This window comes from Zootoca vivipara, chromosome 9, assembly GCF_965207765.1.
Source record: "Zootoca vivipara chromosome 9, rZooViv2.hap1.1, whole genome shotgun sequence".
NCBI lineage: Eukaryota > Metazoa > Chordata > Lepidosauria > Squamata > Lacertidae > Zootoca > Zootoca vivipara.
Window position 1 is genome coordinate 50,451,588 of NC_142592.1, and position 17,490 is coordinate 50,469,077.

The 17,490-nt window shown below is 46.6% G+C and overlaps 1 protein-coding gene across 3 annotated transcripts in view; it reads left to right on the forward strand.

Annotated features, from left to right (window-relative positions):
• Window positions 1-812: 812 nt before the first annotated feature.
• Window positions 813-17,490, forward strand: part of AKR1D1 (aldo-keto reductase family 1 member D1) — a 36,020-nt gene continuing 19,342 nt past the window's right edge. Inside the window, exon 1 of one of the 3 annotated variants that reach the window (XM_035127526.3) lies at window positions 813-1,972. In XM_035127526.3, coding sequence (XP_034983417.1) covers window positions 1,874-1,972 — 99 coding nt within the window. In that variant the 5' untranslated portion in view covers window positions 813-1,873. Of the gene's footprint in view, window positions 1,973-4,895; window positions 5,223-17,490 lie in introns of those variants that run through there. The other 2 variants (XM_060279923.2, XM_088652233.1) reach the window with 2 other exon arrangements.

Here is a 17,490-nt window from a genome sequence, read left to right on the forward strand (position 1 = left end):
TGGGAAACCGCGCTTCACAAGAAGAAATTTTCGCAATACGAAATGACTCGTAGAATGAATTAATTTTATCTTGCGAGGTACCACTGTATAAGAGCTTGCACACCAATGTTCTGGGTTTCTCTCCTCCCTTCCCTGCGTGGGGTGAGCGAGGGCCCCTGTTGCAACAAGTTTAATAAAGATCATGCTTACTAGCTGCTTTGCTTCTCAATATTCTCTGGTTGGCCTCTGCTATTTTGTCCTACCGATAGAGAACATACATAAGGACTCTATACGGGCTCTTGGGTACCCCATAAGGGAAAAAGGAGCAGGTTTTCCCCCCTTATAACACTATGAAAGGTGCAAAAATGCTGCTGCAGTGTGGCAGCACTGACCCTCCCTGCCCATTCATATTTGGAAGGTGCCTTCACAGTACTGTGTTTGGTGCCTGCTAAAATATATTATTTTACCAGTAAGCCTACACAGGCACGTAACTTTTAACATGTAAACTTATTATGTGGTGTAGTTGGTTCCAGGGACCTGGGAGACCAGGCTTCAAATACCCACTTGGCCATGAAGCTCGCTGGGTGACCTTGAGCCAGCCGCTGCCTCTCTCAACCTAACCTACCTGGCAGGGTTGTTGTGGGGATTAAATGAAGGGGAGAGAGTATACCACTTTGAGATCTGTGGAGAAAGAGGTGGCTTATAAATGCAACAAACAAGTACCGCATAATTGGCTTTATTTCAATTGCCAATTTCATTACTTGAGGGCTGCACCAGCTCATGGAAGGCAGAGCATCCCATAAGCGGGGACGAGGCTGCCAAAGAACACATCCACTCTGGCCGAGGCAGGCTTTGCAATGACATCAAGAGTGATTAGCTCTCAGAGGCCTTTCTCGTCCCCTGACCTCTCACTCTTTGAACTGGGAATTAAACCAGGGATTTTCCTCTTTAAAAGCAGGTGATTCGCTAACTGCGCTCCCTGTTATCTCCCCGGCCTCTATGACAAGTAGAAACTCGGCAGTACAACCCTAGTCTGTCTGTGGTGTGTGTGTGAGAGAGAAAGAGAGCTGTACCAGTTGAACTTCCACCATTCCTCACGGCGCTTAGTAGCCTAGGTAGAGAGACCAGCGTGTCAAAATCTCAAAGGTGAGCCGCCACGCCTATGATAGGCGTGCAGCAGCAGCAGCAGCCAGGAGTTCGGCAGGTGCAGCCCCGACCCGCTTTGCAGCTGGCCGCCCAGCTGCTGGCGTTTAGGCGAGGGCTCAGAGCCCCCAACAAGGAATCATCAGCGTCACGTGTGAACGCGTCCCAAGAAGCCTCTCTCCTTGAACTTAGGGCTTGACCTCCGCCGAGCGCTTAGGGCCGCCTTGCAAAGCAATGGCCGGGGGCAAGAAGAGCTTGCAAAGAGCCGCAGGGCAGCGGTACAAAGGTTGCTTTGTGCTTCCTGGGTCTGCCATGGGGCACTCTCCCCACCCTCTCCGCCGCCGCCGTTTCGATTGCGCACGAGTGGGACTCAGGAGCAAAGGATCTCCAGTCCTCAGATCTAATCAACCAGCCAGCCAGAACCCCTTTCCAGCACCTGGGGGATCCAGATCCCCCGGAGAGCAGCTGCCAAGTCTTTCCTCTCACACGCGCGGCGCCGGCTCGTATTTAACAGATGGCAAGTTGATCGCGGGCCCCAGTGCAGGTCGAGCGGCAGATGGTGGCCGGCTCTCTTCGCTGCTCTCCTGCGCCCTCTGCCGCTAGGACTGGGCTGCAGTCCAAAGCACTCCGAATCACACAAAAGGCAGGATTCCCTCCGAAGAGTCTCGTGCATCCGAATTCTTGGTGGTCTCTTTAAAAATAACAATTTTTTTTTTAAAAAAATAATAATCGAAGTTTTTAATTTTACATCATGACGACTAATCTCACCGCCGAAAATCACCGTTTGATGCTGAGTGATGGGAACAGCATCCCTGTGATTGGACTTGGGACATACGCCGACCCTAAAAAGGTAAGAGCATTTATTACTTTTCTCCCTCTCGCATGAATATGAACTCACCACTTCGGTTCATTGTTAGGGTTCTCTTTCTTGAAAGGAAGTGTCTCCTCCTCCCCAGCTTCTTAGCTTTTGAAACTTGTTTGGACTTTAGATTCTCCCCCTGCATTTCAATCCCATGCATGCTTCCAAGCCCCCTGAACTCGTTTAAATTTATCTTTGCAGAGATGTGATCAGCCTTTAAGAGTGAAATACGGTCTCTGGGGCCTCTTTTGCAAAACTCATTCAGCACAAATTAACCAAGCCAGAACTTCATGTGTATTTTAACTTGGTTGTGGGTGCATGTTGTTGACTCTGATGTAATTCAAGTGACTCTAAAGGCTACATTCTTACACATGCAGACTGGAGGGTTAAGCACCCTGAGGCTGCAATGCTAAATGCACACTTACCTGGGAATAAACCCCAGTGAAAGCTTTGTGGGTGATATCTAACTCAGCCACACTCCCACCGAAAGAAATTAGTCCTAGATTCCAAATCCAGGGATTTCAGTGAGTGTGATTTAGCCAGATGTCACCCAGTGGGATTTACTTCTGAGTAAACCTGCCTAGGATTGGACGGTGATAGTGGGACTTCTGAGTTTAAGCGTGCCAAGAGATTTGGCTGCAAGCCCGTTTATAGAGTTGAACTCTGCTCAAGTGTCGTTGATAAAGAATTGCGAGTTAAATCAGGGCGATGATTTACATAAATCAGGGCGATGGACAAGTGCTCAATGTTGGTTGGATCCATTGTGATGATAGATGGCAGAGCAGGGGGTGGGCTGGCTTTAGACTTGTAGGATCAACTCTGTCTCTCACTGGGACCCCAAGATCCACCAGTCAGAGCTTGGGGCGAAAGACATACATACAGTTTAGCATGAAAGCATGCTGAGCTCGGGGCTTTGTTTCCAGCGCCAGAACTGAACAGAGCTCACACAAAAGACATTGGGGGGGGGGATAGTTCCTAGCAGGACACACAGGAGGGAGCGATGACCACCAACTTAGATGGCTTTTAAAAAAGGAGGGGGCAAATCTATGGGGGAGAAGACACTCTGTGGCCACTGCTAACCTCTGATGGCTACATTCTCCTTCCATTGTTGGATGAATATCATACGATTGTTGGAAACTGCAAGAGGGGAGAGTGCCTTTTTTCCCTTTACTTTTTTTTTGCTCTGGTCCTGCTTGCAAGCTTCCCACAGGCATCTGGGTGGTCACTGCGAGAGGACAGGATGCTGGAGTAGATGGGCCACTGGCCTGATCCAGGGGCTCTCCTTGTATTCTTGCCTACCAACAAATCCCACTCCCTCCCTCCTGCTGTAGATCAGGGGTAGGCAAATTTTAGCCTGATAAAAACTTGAAACTCAAGAGCTATACTGTACATTGGAGCCAGATACAACACACACACACACACACACACACGGATAGAATTAAATAGCAGGGTGCCTATAAGTAGGAGCTGAGCACAGGAGCTCCCCCCCCGCCCCCCAGTTATCAGGACTGATTTGCACTCCCTTGAAAGTCCCTACCTGGTTTTCCTTGCAACTTTATTTAAGGGAAGGGCAATGCAAGAGCAGTTGCTATGTATGCAGAAGGTCACAGGTTCAATTCCTGGTGTCTCCATGTAGGACTGGGAGGGAGATTGCCTGAACCCCAGAGAGCCCCTGCCAGCCAGTGTAGACCAGTAGTTCCCAATGCTTCCATGGACCACTTGAAAATTGCTGGTGGTCCTGCATGTTGAGGCAATTCAAAGAATCATAGAATTGCAGAGTTGGAAGGGACTCCGAGGACCATCTAGGTCTAGTCCAACCCCTCCATAATGCAGGAATGTGCAGCTGACCCTGGCCACTTACAGTCTTTCAGCCAAGCCTACCTCACAGGGTACTTGTGTGCATAGAATGGGGAGGAGGAGAACCATGTATGCCACCTTGAGCTTCTTGCAGAAAAGTGCCCATGTGCATACGCAAACGCTATTTCTGGCACACTCCCAACCTGGAAAGCGCCGGAAATAGCTTGTGCGCATGTGCAGAAGCCTCCTCTGACCCGGTAGTACACCGGAAATGATGCTTGAGTGTTTGCACGAGCTATTTCTGTTGATTTTTCGGGTCGGAAGTCGGCAGGCGCACCGCACCGGTAAGAGCGGGCGGCGGGGGTCCCCGGGGGCCGCATAAAAGAGCCTCAGGGGCCGTATGTGGCCCCCAGGCCATAGTCTAGGGACCCCTGATATAGACCTTCACTCACCCCTTCTTCCCTGATTGGAAGGGGGGTGCCATTTTGTTTTCTGCCTCGGGTGCCAGAATGTCTAGGGCCAGCCCCTGATTGCAGGGGGAGCCAATATAGTTCCCTCCAAGAGCTGGAGTACAACTTCCCCACATCCCTGGCCATTGGCTATTCTGACTTGTACTTCACCAACATCTGGAAGACAAAGCCAGAGACCTGCTGATGTACATATTCTTTTCTTCTTCTTTGGCGATCACTTGTAGCCAAGTAAGATTGTCTTCCATAAACACGGTTTAAACAATGGGTCCGTAAGTGACTGTAGAGGCCAATTCTGGACCCTCACGTCCTTCCACAGTGGGGACATTGGTTTCCAGGCGGGAGTTGATCACGGTGTGGATTTGCCAAGCATGCCTTCCTCTTAGCACATTTCTCCCTTGCGTCCTGAGATCGAGCTTCTTCAAAGCCCATGACACCTTTGGTAAAGGCTGTTCTCCAACTGGAGCGCTCGCAGGCCAGTGTTTCCCAGTTGTCTGTGTTTATACTACATAGACCTTCACTCACCCCTTCTTCCCTGGTGGGAGGGGGGGGCGCCATTTTGTTTTCCGCCAATATGGTTCCCTCCAAGAGCTGGAGTACAACTTCCCCACATCCCTGGCCGTTGCCTATGCTGACTTGTAGTTCACCAACATCTGGAAGACAAAGCCAGAGGCCTGCTGATGTGCATATTATCGCAGCTTTGACAATGATTTGATTGCAAAGTGGGGGTCTAACTCTTCAAAATAGCTAGATATATTCCATATATGCATGAAAGCCTGTCCCATAGCAGGAAGCAAAGCTTAATTCTGAGTAAATATATGAAGGATCAGGCGGCACATATTTGTTCAGCCTTGGAATTTTTCTCCAAAGGAGGGAATCCTTTTGTTTGCCGGCTGATGTTCCATCATGCATGTGCAATACAACTCGAGAGAAGGAGCTTTGTCAGATGGAGGGCTTCTACATGTCCAGACAATAAGGTGATTCAGTTCTGCATGGTTAAAAACTTTTTTTTTAAAGGCCAGCTCATCTCTCTTAGTACAGTCTGGTACCTTTCTTATCCCTTGACTACACATGCGGCATTTGATGACAGAGTTGTTGTGAAGATAAAAATGGAGAGGGGAAGAACGATGTATATAATCCCTTGATCTCCTTGCGGGAAAGGCAGGCTACAAAATGTATTTCTTTCTTTGTCCCCCCACCCCCCCACACACAAAAAAGCATTTATAAACAGCTTCATAGTTTAAAACTCTTTAAAGTGGGTAAATGTGAGAAAGGTTGGGCTGTGAATTCCATTGGTAAGAGAAATAGGTGTGGAAATTGCCTCGATTGGCACGTCTGCCCAAATACACACTCGCTCACCCGAGGTCACAAAGTGAGCTCAATGGGAACTGATTGTGAGACTCCCTAGCCCTAGAAGTGCTTTCTGAGGTTTTCTGCCTGCCAATCCTGCTGCACTGAACAAATATAAAAGATGAAGAAATGTGCCGGAGCCTCTCGCAGCTGGCTCTGATGCATTCAAAGGAATGCCCCTGGAACAAAAGCCCAGATTCCATCACCCCAATTGCTGGGGCTCCTCAAACTGAATGCCAAAACCAACTGTCGGAAGATGCCAAGGCATCTGTGCGTGCCCCTTGATGTGGTGTACTGGGCATTAGAGTTTATCTTCATCTTTGGACAGCCTTAATATCTACTAAAGCATACCTGATGCTCACAGGCTGATCCTTTCAGCCCATATTTGCTTAGCACTAAGGTGGGACCCAGGTGGCGCTGTGGTTAAACCCACTGAGCCTAGGGCTTGCTGATCAGAAGGTTGGCGGTTCGAATCCCTGTGACGGGGTGAGCTCCCGTTGCTTGGTCCCAGCTCCTGCCAACCTAGCAGTTCAAAAGCACGTCAAAATGCAAGTAGATAAATAGGAACCGCTACAGCGGGAAGGTAAACGGCGTTTCCATGTGCTGCTCTGGTTTGCCAGAAGCGGCTTTGTCATGCTGGCCACACTATACGCCTATACACTATAAGCTATACGCCGGCTCCCTCGGCTAATAATGCAAGATGAGCGCGCAACCCCAGAGTCGGTCACGACTGGACCTAATGGTCAGGGGTCCCTTTACCTTTACCTTAAGGTGGAGCGGGGGGGGGGAAGGAGAGTGGATAGGATGGTCTGTACTACTCTCGGCTGCAGGAGGCGCTACTAATTTTCTGAATGCTCTCCTACTTTATGCATTAAAACCTTACTGTGGATAATGACAAACCAGCATCTGTTTGACCATTATTCTCGTTTCCTATTTTCGGGATACTCTTTAAAAAATAATAATGAAAGGAAAGGGAGTCTTCAAAAATGCTTCAGGATTGCAGAACATCTGGGTGATGCCATATTTTGCATGATATTCTGTCCCAGTAATGTTGCATAGCTCCCCCCCCCAACCAGAGGTTGTTGGACTCCAAATCCCATCAGCCCCAGCCAGCATGGCCAACAGTCAGGGATGATGGGAACTGGAGTCTAGCACCACCTGGAGGGGAGATGCTGCCCCTTCATGTGCCTGAAATAAATGCATATTCTCCCTGGGTGATTCCTGATAGAGTTGTCCAGTGCAGAGAGTTCCCCCTTTATTAGCTTCTGTTTAGAATACAGAACGCCAATAAGATGTTTGAGCAGCTTCTTAGATAAAGTGTGGCATAGTTTCCTAGCATATTCTGTAGGAAAAGTAGATTGCAGAGGGTTATTAATTCTAAGACCCTTAAGTACAATGTCCAGGTTCTTGCATTTAGTCAGAAAGAAGATGTCAGTTTGTACCTGTGCAAGTTTCTTGGTGAGTTTGATGGACTTCCATTTCATGCGGCTCAATGTGGTGCCTTCCATAGTTCTAGTTACAGGTAGGTAGCCGTGTTGGTCTGAGTCGAAACAAAATAAGTAAGTTGAGAGGTGTTGTGTTGTGGGGATGTTGTATGTTCTACTTTGTCTTGTTCTTGTGTGTGATGAAAGTACTCCACCCAGGCTGGCAGGAGTTCCACAAGGAAAAACAAACCATTTACCACTCTCAACTGGAGTTACTGAAAAACCAGAAAAATAAAAAACTCTGCAACCTTTCCAACCTACAGACTACTAATCAAAACAAGATCAACAAACATTGTGAATCTTTCACAGCAAACACTCAGCCCAGCTGAGGAATCTGTCCTTTCACGGGGACTATCATTCTGCCCTGCCAAATCCCCACACATGATTCAGTTCTGCGGGGACCTGGAAGCATTTTTCCACTGTTTACGCCTGAAGGAGTACTTTCATCACACACAAGAACAAGACAAAGTAGAACAAACAACATCCCCACAACACAACACCTCTCAACTTACTGGGGAACAACCACCACCCTCCAAACGCATTAATGAACAGAACATTGACCACCAACTACCACCGAAAAAATGTTACACAAAAAGGGACTCTACGTGGACCCCTCCTGATGGACGCAATACCACACTAGATCTGTACATCGACTGCTTCCGCCACAGAATCCAAACGGATGTGACCAGAAAACACCATCGCTTACAACAAAATCTAAACCATGCTGAAAGGAGAGCCATAGATAATCTCAGGAACAACCCAGACATTATAATTAAAGAGGCGGACAAGGGTGGAGCTGTCGTCATCATGAACAAAACTGATTACATCCAGGAGGCTCAAAGACAACTTTCCAATACCGCCTTTTACATGAAATTGGACACATGGTCAACAGACCCTGGAAACCTTCCACCAGACATTCAATGACTTGATATGCTGCCACATACACCCGGACAACACCATTACTGGCCCCAACAGCATCCAACATACCATCTCAGGACTATTTAATTGCTCATCTTCTAACATTGTGTATGCCATCAAATGCCAACAGTGCCCTTCAGCTCTCTATATTGGACAAACAGGCCAAACCCTATGCCAAAGGATAAATGGACATAAATCTGACATCAGGAATCACAAGACAGAGAAACCAGTAGGAGAACACTTCAATCTCCCAATACATTCTATACAAGATCTCAAAGCAGCTGTTTTATTACAGAAAAATTTCAGAAACAGCCTGGAAAGAGAAGTTGCTGAATTGCAACTCATTACCAAGCTTAAAACCATGGAGTCACCTGGTATGAACAGAGACATAGGATTCTTATCTCATTATACATGATCAAGCTTGCTTTAGCACCTCAGCCCTTGCTTTCCCCCGCAAGACCAATTGCAGTCATTAACAGTCATCAACAGGTTTACCACTCCTACCAGCTTGGTTTCCAGACCCTTGATCATCTTGGTTGCCCGCTGTAATGGTGTTGTTGCGGCTACTCCATAGCTGCAAGTCTCCCGCTGAAAAATGCGGGATCAGCAGCGGCGCGGCACTGGAAGTCGCTTCTATGTATGTCCGGACATGCATAGAAGCGACTTCCGGTGCCACACTACCCATGTCTGGGCACCGGAAATTGAGCGGCGCCAGGACCCAAAATGGAGCCTCCCTGGCAGGTAGGAAATCCGGGGGATTTACGGGATTTTCCCCAATCCGGGCTGCTAGCAGGAAACGGTTTAAAATACGGGGGTTTCCCCACGAAAAACGGGAGACTTGGCAGCTATGGGCTACTCTCGAGTAAAGACGCCCAAGTCCATGCTTGTCTTTAATGGTTTTATCGTGCATAATATTTACAGTGCAGAGATAGCAGAAAACATGACCTCCTAGTCACTTGCAGAATCCGGGAGTGGATGTTTCCTGTTGCATGACCAGCATAAGAGCTTGGGCACCCCGAAACGCCTCCTCCCAACCTTATGTTTAGTGGCACAACTTAATTCGGGCGCTGGAAGGGGCTGCCTGTTCCCCTCCACCTCTTGGTCAAGGTGGTGCAAGGGCTCTCCCACATCACTGAGCCTTGACTCTTCCATCCCGCTAACTTCCTCATTCCTCCCACCTGACCCACTGCTGCTGCTCTCACTGGGTGAAGTGCTGGTCAGCAGGAGGGGGAGGGTTCCCTGTAGGAAGGTCCCCTGACATCCTCCTGTGCATATGTTCCAGCTTGTCAACTTCCTTCTTAAATTGTGGTGCTCAGAACCAAACACAGTACTCCAGGTATGGTCTGACTAAGGCAGAATAGAGTGGTACTATTACTTCCTTTGATCTGGACACTATATTTCTGTTGATGCAGCCTAGAATAGCATTCACTTTTTTGCTGCCACATCACACTCTTGACTCGTGTTAAGCTTGTGACCCCTAAGACCCCTAGATCCTTTTCATATGTACTACTAGTAAGCCAGGTGTTCCCCAACTTAAATGTGCATCTGGTTCTTCCCTGCCTAAGTGAAGAACCTTACATTTGTCCCTATTGAAATTCATTTTATTATAACCCATCACAATCTCTTGGCAAAACAGGCAAAACCAAAGTGAGGGGGGGTACCCACAATATTGAGCTTCAGACTAAAAGCCTGGGGGCAGTGGGAGGGTAAGGCCAATTTAAATGCCTTCTCCTTATGAACCAGTGACACCCCGAGTGAAAAATCACTGTCCTCTATTCCAGCAATAAGGTGTGTGTTCTGAAACAATGGCCCAGTAAGTAAGACCAAAGGCAAAAAGGTCATTGGAATACATACCTTGGAAACTGAAATGGGGGGCAAGGGGCAGGGGGTGATCCTAGCTGGGTTAGCGCTCACCCAACCTCAGCGGGAGACACTCCACCTACAGCTGTGGTTCTCAAACTCCCCCCCCCCCCCCCGGGACTACACTTTGAGAATAATTTTTTTCTTGCATCCCACTGATTTTTCCTATTGGTGAGAACTACATTGGAAAACATGGGATGCGGTTGGTGCTGTGGTCTAAACCACTGAGCTTCTTGGGCTTGCCAATCAGAAGGTCAGCAGTTGGAATCCCTGCGACGGGGTGAGCTCCCGTTGCTCGGTCCCAGCTCCTGCCCACCTAGCAGTTCGAAAGCACATCAAAGTGCAAGTAGATAAATAGGGACCGCTCCGGCGGGAAGGTAAACGGCGTTTCCGTGCACTGCTCTGGTTCGCCAGAAGCAGCTTTGTCATGCTGGCCACATGACCTGGAAAAACTGTCTGCGGACAAACGCCAGCTCCCTCAGCCAGTAAAGCAAGATGAGCACCGCAACCCTAAAGTCGTCTGCGACTGGATTTAACTGTCAGGAGTCCTTTACCTTTTTACATTGGAGAACAAAAAGAAGCAACTCCTAGCCATGCTTGATTTCATAACATAGAACTCAACTGCATTATAATATGATTGTAGGACATCCAGAAAGCATAAAACAATGCAGCTATATAAGAACATGAACTCTTGAGGGAAGTTATCAGGGGGGGAAACTCAAAGCAGTGGCTGTGCCTGCCTTTGGCTCCGGTTCCTACATTTGGCTGGCCTCTCTGCTCTACCTGCCCCAAGAGACACCAGACACCACTGTTATAAGAAGGTGGAAGATGGTTGGCAGCTTTAAAAGGGTGTGTGTGTGTGTGTGTGTGTGTGTGTCTTCAGATCAAGCTCACTTGTTCCTCCGTTGTTATTATCAGTAATAAATATTTCCACCCCACCCTACCTCTGCTTTAAGCAGTCAGGTGTGCCATAGGGCGCCTTGTGCCCTTGGCAAGGAGCTGTATTGCCGCCCCACCCGAAACAATTAGCCATATTAGAAATTACTACATTTTACGTGCCCCAAGTACTTGAAGTGTCCAGGGTAAGAATGAAGAGCAAAAAAATATATCAATTAATTCATGCCTTTGTGTGGGAGGCATTTTATCTTGCCCCAACAGTGGTGTTGTTGCCCCACACATATACTTCATACACCCCATAGTCTAACAGGTGATTTTTGCAAAAACAAAACCCTGGGTTTGTACCCCTGGCAGGAACTGGTTTCACCAACCCCTAGGCATGTCTCTGTTTGCCGTGTCTAGAGTAGATTACAGCAAGGTTTTTTGTTCTTTTCTGTAGGGGGTGGGGGCTAATAAAATTCAAACAGCCTACAACAATTTTAGGCATTTGCCTGCTGCCCTTATCTAAAAACCAGGGGATGGGGCTGGCTTTAAAGACTTTGGGCGCAATAGAAATCTCTGTGGTGATCTCTGCGAGGCAAGGCATTCCGCCATCTAGGCATAGCCACAGAGAAAAGGCCCTTTCCCACGGCCCAGCCAGTCCTGCCTCAGGCAGTGTCAAGACACAAAGACGAGAGTCTTCACAGCAGATATTGTGGGGGAGGAGATGGGCCGTGGGTGATGGTTCATTAGGGCAAATGGGGTGCTGCCCCACCAACCTTGGCCAACCCTCCCTTGCCTTGCCTTACTACTGCTTACAACCAGTTCAGGGGGTGGGTGGGCCCTGGCTGTCAGTTTCTTCTGCCTTAATCTCTGCATTGCCGCTGTGCAAATCTGTGGATAGGGACAAAACTAGAGTGAGTTGGCTGTGCCTGCCATTGATTCTTGACTCCATCTGCTCTTGACTTCTGTTCCTTCCACCTCCCAGCCCTAATGGGCCCCCGCCACCACTGTGGGCCGCTTAGTGGGCAGCTTCACTTACAGTACTTTTATTGGGATTGAATATATTTTTGTTTATTCCATCTTCTAGGCTGTGTAGCCTCCAAAGGTGGTGCACAAAGCAACCAGTGAAACAAAGATTTTATTTATTTTGTTATTTAGTTAGATTTTGAAACAATAAAGCAAAACCAACAGCAACGTTAAGTAGCATGAATATAACGGCAGTACAGTGGTACCTCGGTTTATGAACACAATTGGTTTTGGAAGTCTGTTCATAAACTGAAGCATTCATAAACTGAAGCAAACTTTCCCATTGAAAGTAATGGAAAGTGGATTAATCCGTTCCAGACAGGTCCGCGGAGTACTCAACCGGAAGCATACTTAACCCAAAGCATGGGTGTAATTGGTTCTGGAAGTCTGTTCATAAACTGAAGTGTTCATAAACTGAAGCAAACTGTCCCATTGAAAGTAATGGAAAGTGAATTAATATGTTCCAAATGGGTCTGCAGCGTTCGTAAACCGAAAATTCATAAACCGAGGTCCACTGTAGAGAAAACAATTATTGAAACATAAGCTGACTAGAATGAAACAAAGTATTTAGGGCTCTTCTGAAAGCCAAATAAGAGATACATATATATTTGGAACGGACACAGATGAGGAGCCACCAAGCTATTGGAACTCACTAACCCAACAGCTCTCACCAAAGTATGGGCTGTTTGTTGCAAATTTTAAGGCTCAGGTGAGTACATAAGGGTATAGGTGGTCCCTTGGGTATCCTGACTATTTAAAGGGGATCACCCATGCTTTTGAATGGTTGCACAGAAATGAACTTGCAATCAATGCAGCTGTTGCAAAGTGGGTATAATATGCTCACCTATGGGTGAGCTAGCACTCACATTCTTGCTGCCTGGTTCTGGATCGATCAGATTTTCCATTTGGTTGCCACATGTAGATCTCGTTGCAATAAACACAATTCCAATCTGAACGTAACAAAGATGTGTGCCATGAGATATTGATTGGTCCCTTTGACCATGGATTGGAGAGAGTTGGGTAGTGGTTTTCAGTAGGAACCCGAGTTTGAGAAGGGGAATTTTTCTTCTAGCAATCATTATTGGGAAAAGAAGAGACCAGGACGTGAAATCGGAGGAAAGGGAACTGTTTTGAAGAATGTTTCTTGTCCTCCTTATACTGGAAATGTCACACAAGAATGCTTAATGGAAAGTTAAGCATGCCTTTTTGCATATGAACAGGAATAATAGAATCAAAGCACTGGAACCTGGGTAAGATCTTAGAATAGTCTAAACCAGCCCCCTGAACTGAGGAGGACTTTATTATTATAGATTAAACATTCTTGACAGATGTTTATCTACCCACCTCTTCAAAAGCTAAAATGGATTCCCCCCCCCATCTACTTTAAAACTATTGTCATCTTTGGCACCACTGCACATGGTGAAAACTTATTTCTGAAATGAAAATTCCTGTCTCGTTCAGGTTCAAAGACCATGCAACTATTTTTAATGAGATTTGCAATGTGGTACATGACCTGGAAGCTGTACGCTGGCTCTCTCGGCCTATAGAGCGAGATGAGCGCCACAACCCCAGAGTCGGTCACGACTGGACCTAATGGTCAGGGGTACCTTTACCTTTACCTTTACCAATGGTTTAAAAAACCCCAAACTGATGTGGAAATGTGGAAACCAAATTTAAGAATGTAAAAATAAGAAACTGAAATTGCCATATTCACCTATCTCTACTGGAAGGGGCTTATTATAACTGGCTGTATATACAGCTTTATTGCTTCTATATTTCCTGTGTTGTTGTTTTTAAAAGATAATTTTTATTAAATTTCCAAATAACACCAAACAACAACAACAAACAACAACAACAAACCATTTTTTTTTCATTTTATCTTCTATTCACCTATTTTAATTCACTTCGCTCTGCCGAGCTTTGACTTCCCTCCCTCCCATCATTTGGTATTCTTTCTCACTCTTATCTCACAGTTCCTTTTAGTCCATCTATTTAAAACCAATCCATAGGATTTATTTCAGTCCTGCAAGTGTCTTTAAACTTCTACAGTTCTTCTCCATATAGTCCACGAATTTACTCCATTCCTTTTGAAACTTTGTCTCTCCCTGGTTTCGGATCCCGCAGGTCAACTTTTCTAACTCTGCATAGTCAATCATTTTTGTCTGCCTGTGTTCCATGTATTTTAAAGTGTGTGTTTGCACTGAAATGCATTGTTTGCACTTTAAAAACAAAAGCTGGAAACTATCCAACAGCAGATGCTTGGAGACTCTCTCCTCCCTTCACTTCCTCCCCATCATCTCAAAAGATGCACCCATTCCAAGGGTTGGGCATTTTCTTTTGTCCGTATTTCCACCCGAATTCACCAGATATACTTGCAGAACCGCTAACAAAACAAAACAAAACCCACCAGTCCTCTGGTATTTGCTCAGGAAGGAGATCAAAGCATTTATAACTATAAGAAATGAAGGGGGATGAAAGTCTAACTTGGAATCTCAGGAGGTTTTCGGGGATCTGGGCATCATTTTGCGCTAATCAGCACCAGCTGTTAGGCCTCAAAGTCAAAGGCTTATGGCTTCAGGTGGGGTATTAGAAGAATAAAAAAGGCAAAGGCAACTTCTTTCATGAAAGAAATGTTGGTAATAAGCTATTAAACTGTGAGGTTGGAAAGAACAGGATTATAGAGTGGGAAAATGTTGCAAAATAACATTTCCCCTTCTATTTAAGGAGTCACACTTTTAAGAGAAAGTCTACCAGAGAACGCCAAAACTTTCAGATCCACAGCTTAAAATGGTCAATTTTAAACTGGCTAATTGGTGTCATTGGCATATGCGCGCATTCCCTTCTCTTTAGGCGCATTAGTTGTTCTGTGCTTAAGCGTAATGGAACAACCCTTTCCACGTACAACTGCGACATGGTGGAGCTGCCACAGTTTTGGCGCGAAAACTTAGGAAGAGAGCTACTGGATCCAAACAAGCATGGGAAACTAGGAAGGTGCCTTACACCAAATCAGGCCTTTGCTCCATCCAGCTCAATATTGCCTGCCTTGACTGGCAGCAGCTCTCCAGGGTTTCAGATGATGCGAGTTTCTGCCAGCCCTACCGGGAGATGCTGAGGCTTGAAGTGAGAATCTCCTGCATAAAAAGCAGAGGGTATGCCAATAGAAAAATTACACCCAGAAATATTTCCAGTTTTTGTTTGCTTTTAATCAATTTGGGCACATACAGGCTCCAAAATGTTTCAGATTTAGGGTGCTCTGTACATCCGACGTGTTACCAAGTCTTTGAAGTACAAAATGAGGAGTGTCCTCCCCCCCAAAAAAATTTCCCTCTAGAAGACTGGGTTTTGCAGCAGTAACCTGCAGACCTTCAAAAGGAAGCCTGCGTGTGATGGGCTTGGAGTTTAAATCAGTATATCTCTCTTTTAAATTGGTATATCTTTTCTGAAAAGTTACAGAGAGTCCTTGGAACCGCCGACCCTCCAATTTTGTACGAGTCTTGTGGAAATAGCCATGTTGCACTTAGCCAACAACAACAGCAAAAGGCTTACCGGTACTTTGCCTTAGCCAAATTCTGGAAAGCCACAAATCTGGATGGTGCTATATCTTTGGTTATGCAAACCAAGTTGATATTATGGGAATAATCAAGGTGCACATGGTTCAAAATCTACATGCTGTTGCTGCTCGCTCACCAAAGGAAACAGTCCTTTTCTCTGTTCACCCAATCACAGCGCTGGACAGAAGACGAGATACATTGTGGTCTTTTCCTATGGTTAGTTTTTAAAGCTACAAAGGCCTGTCTGGGTTTCTTCCTTTGTTTCTGTTTTTGGATCAGAAAAGCAAGGCTAGGAAGGAAGTTGCCACATACTCAATCAGACCACTGGGCCATCTAATTTGGCACCCCAGGATTTCCCAAACTTGGGTTTCCAGCTGTTTTTGGACTGCCATTCCCATAATCCCTGACCTGCTAGCTAGGGGTGATGGGAGCTGGTCCAGAAACAGCTGGAGACCCAAGTTTGGGAAACACTGGTTATACTTGCTCTCAGGATTTCAGATGAGGGTCTTTCCCAGCCTTTCCTGGAGATCCCCAGATTTTAACCTGGGACCTTCTGTGTGTAAAGCAGATGCTCTGCTGTGGAGCTACGGCACTTCTTCTAAAGGATGTTTTTGGATGCCAACTCCCATCAGCCCAAGGCAGCAGAGCCCAATAGTCAGATGAAGCAAGCTGTGGATCACCAGCTTCACCAAAGATTCCCCGTCTCTGGTATGAACAGATAGCATTTGCTCTGAGCTCCACCCTTGGACCCTCCTGGACCACCCCTACCTAGATTGACCTTTGACCCAGAGAACTCTTCCCCTGAGTGCCACTTTTAATTCTGGGGTGGCGTGGCTCCTTCCCAGCAGAAGGGGCCATAGCATGGGAACATTGCATATGGAAGGTTCAAGAGTCTGCAGATACTTAACAACGTTCTCTCTTGAGACCCTGGAGAGCCACAGCCAATCAGAGCAAGTCAGCTGCTATGCCTGGCTGACCAACGGTCAGTCTCAGAAAACAGTGAAGCCATTGTAGTGGAGCAGTGAGAGTGGGCGGAAGTGGGTTCAAATCCCCACTCAACCCAAAAGCTTGCTGTGTGACCTTGATCCAGACATTATGTCTTCATCTAAGCTACGGTACCTCACAAGGAGGTTGTGAGGGTTACATTGGGGCAGGAAGAGAACCATGGACAATGCCTCATTCACCTTGGAGGGAGTAAAAAGCTCAATATAATCCAGCTTGTGGGACCCAGGTGGCGCTGTGGGTTAAACCACTGAGCCCAGGGCTTGCTGATCAGAAGGGCGGCGGTTTGAATCCCTGTGACTGGGTGAGCTCCCAGCTCCTGCCAACGTAGCAGTTCGAAAGCACATCAAAATGCAAGTAGATAAATAGGAACCGCTACAGCGGGAAGGTAAACGGCGTTTCCATGTGCTGCTCTGGTTTGCCAGAAGCAGCTTTGTCATGCTGGCCACATGACCTGGAAGCTATACGCCGGCTCCCTCGGCCAATAATGAGAGATGAGCGCACAACCCCAGAGTCGGTCACGACTGGACCTAATGGTCAGGGGTCCCTTTACCTTTTATAATCCAGCTTAATATGTTTCATACCTTAAGGGGCACCACTGGGCTGCATCCTAGCTCTGGAGGAAGACACGATCTTGGAAGGCACAGCAATGTGTGTCCTAGATAGACTGTTTATATAATATACTCATCACCCCAGCTACCATTTCTCCTTTATCTGCTGTTTCTGAGTTTCTTCTTTCCTTAGATTTTTTTGCTCCCTTTTTGACGCCTACATTACTTAAGGAAGGCTGCCAGCATTATTATTCTCTCCCCCCCTTCCCCTTAAAAGCTGGGTGTGTTCTGGTGCTTTGGTGTTTTCTAGGAAATACAACACCTCTCTTTTTGCCAGATGGAAATTCTGGGAATGCTCCCTCGTGTAACTTGCATCTTCAAAGTTCAGCTAAAAAAAGCTGGGCTGCCTCATCTGTAACATCTCAAAACAGTTTAGGCACTTTCTGTGACCTGCTCTTATACTCCCCAGATTGTGGTTCTTGTGTTAAGTGGTTTGCCCATTTATTTATTCCAGTCTGCATTTGGGTGATATGACAGTGTTTGAGAACTGTCTTCTCTACTGATGCATTTGAATGTTAAGTGTGTTTATTGCTATTTTAAATCTTGGATTTTAATGTCTCTATT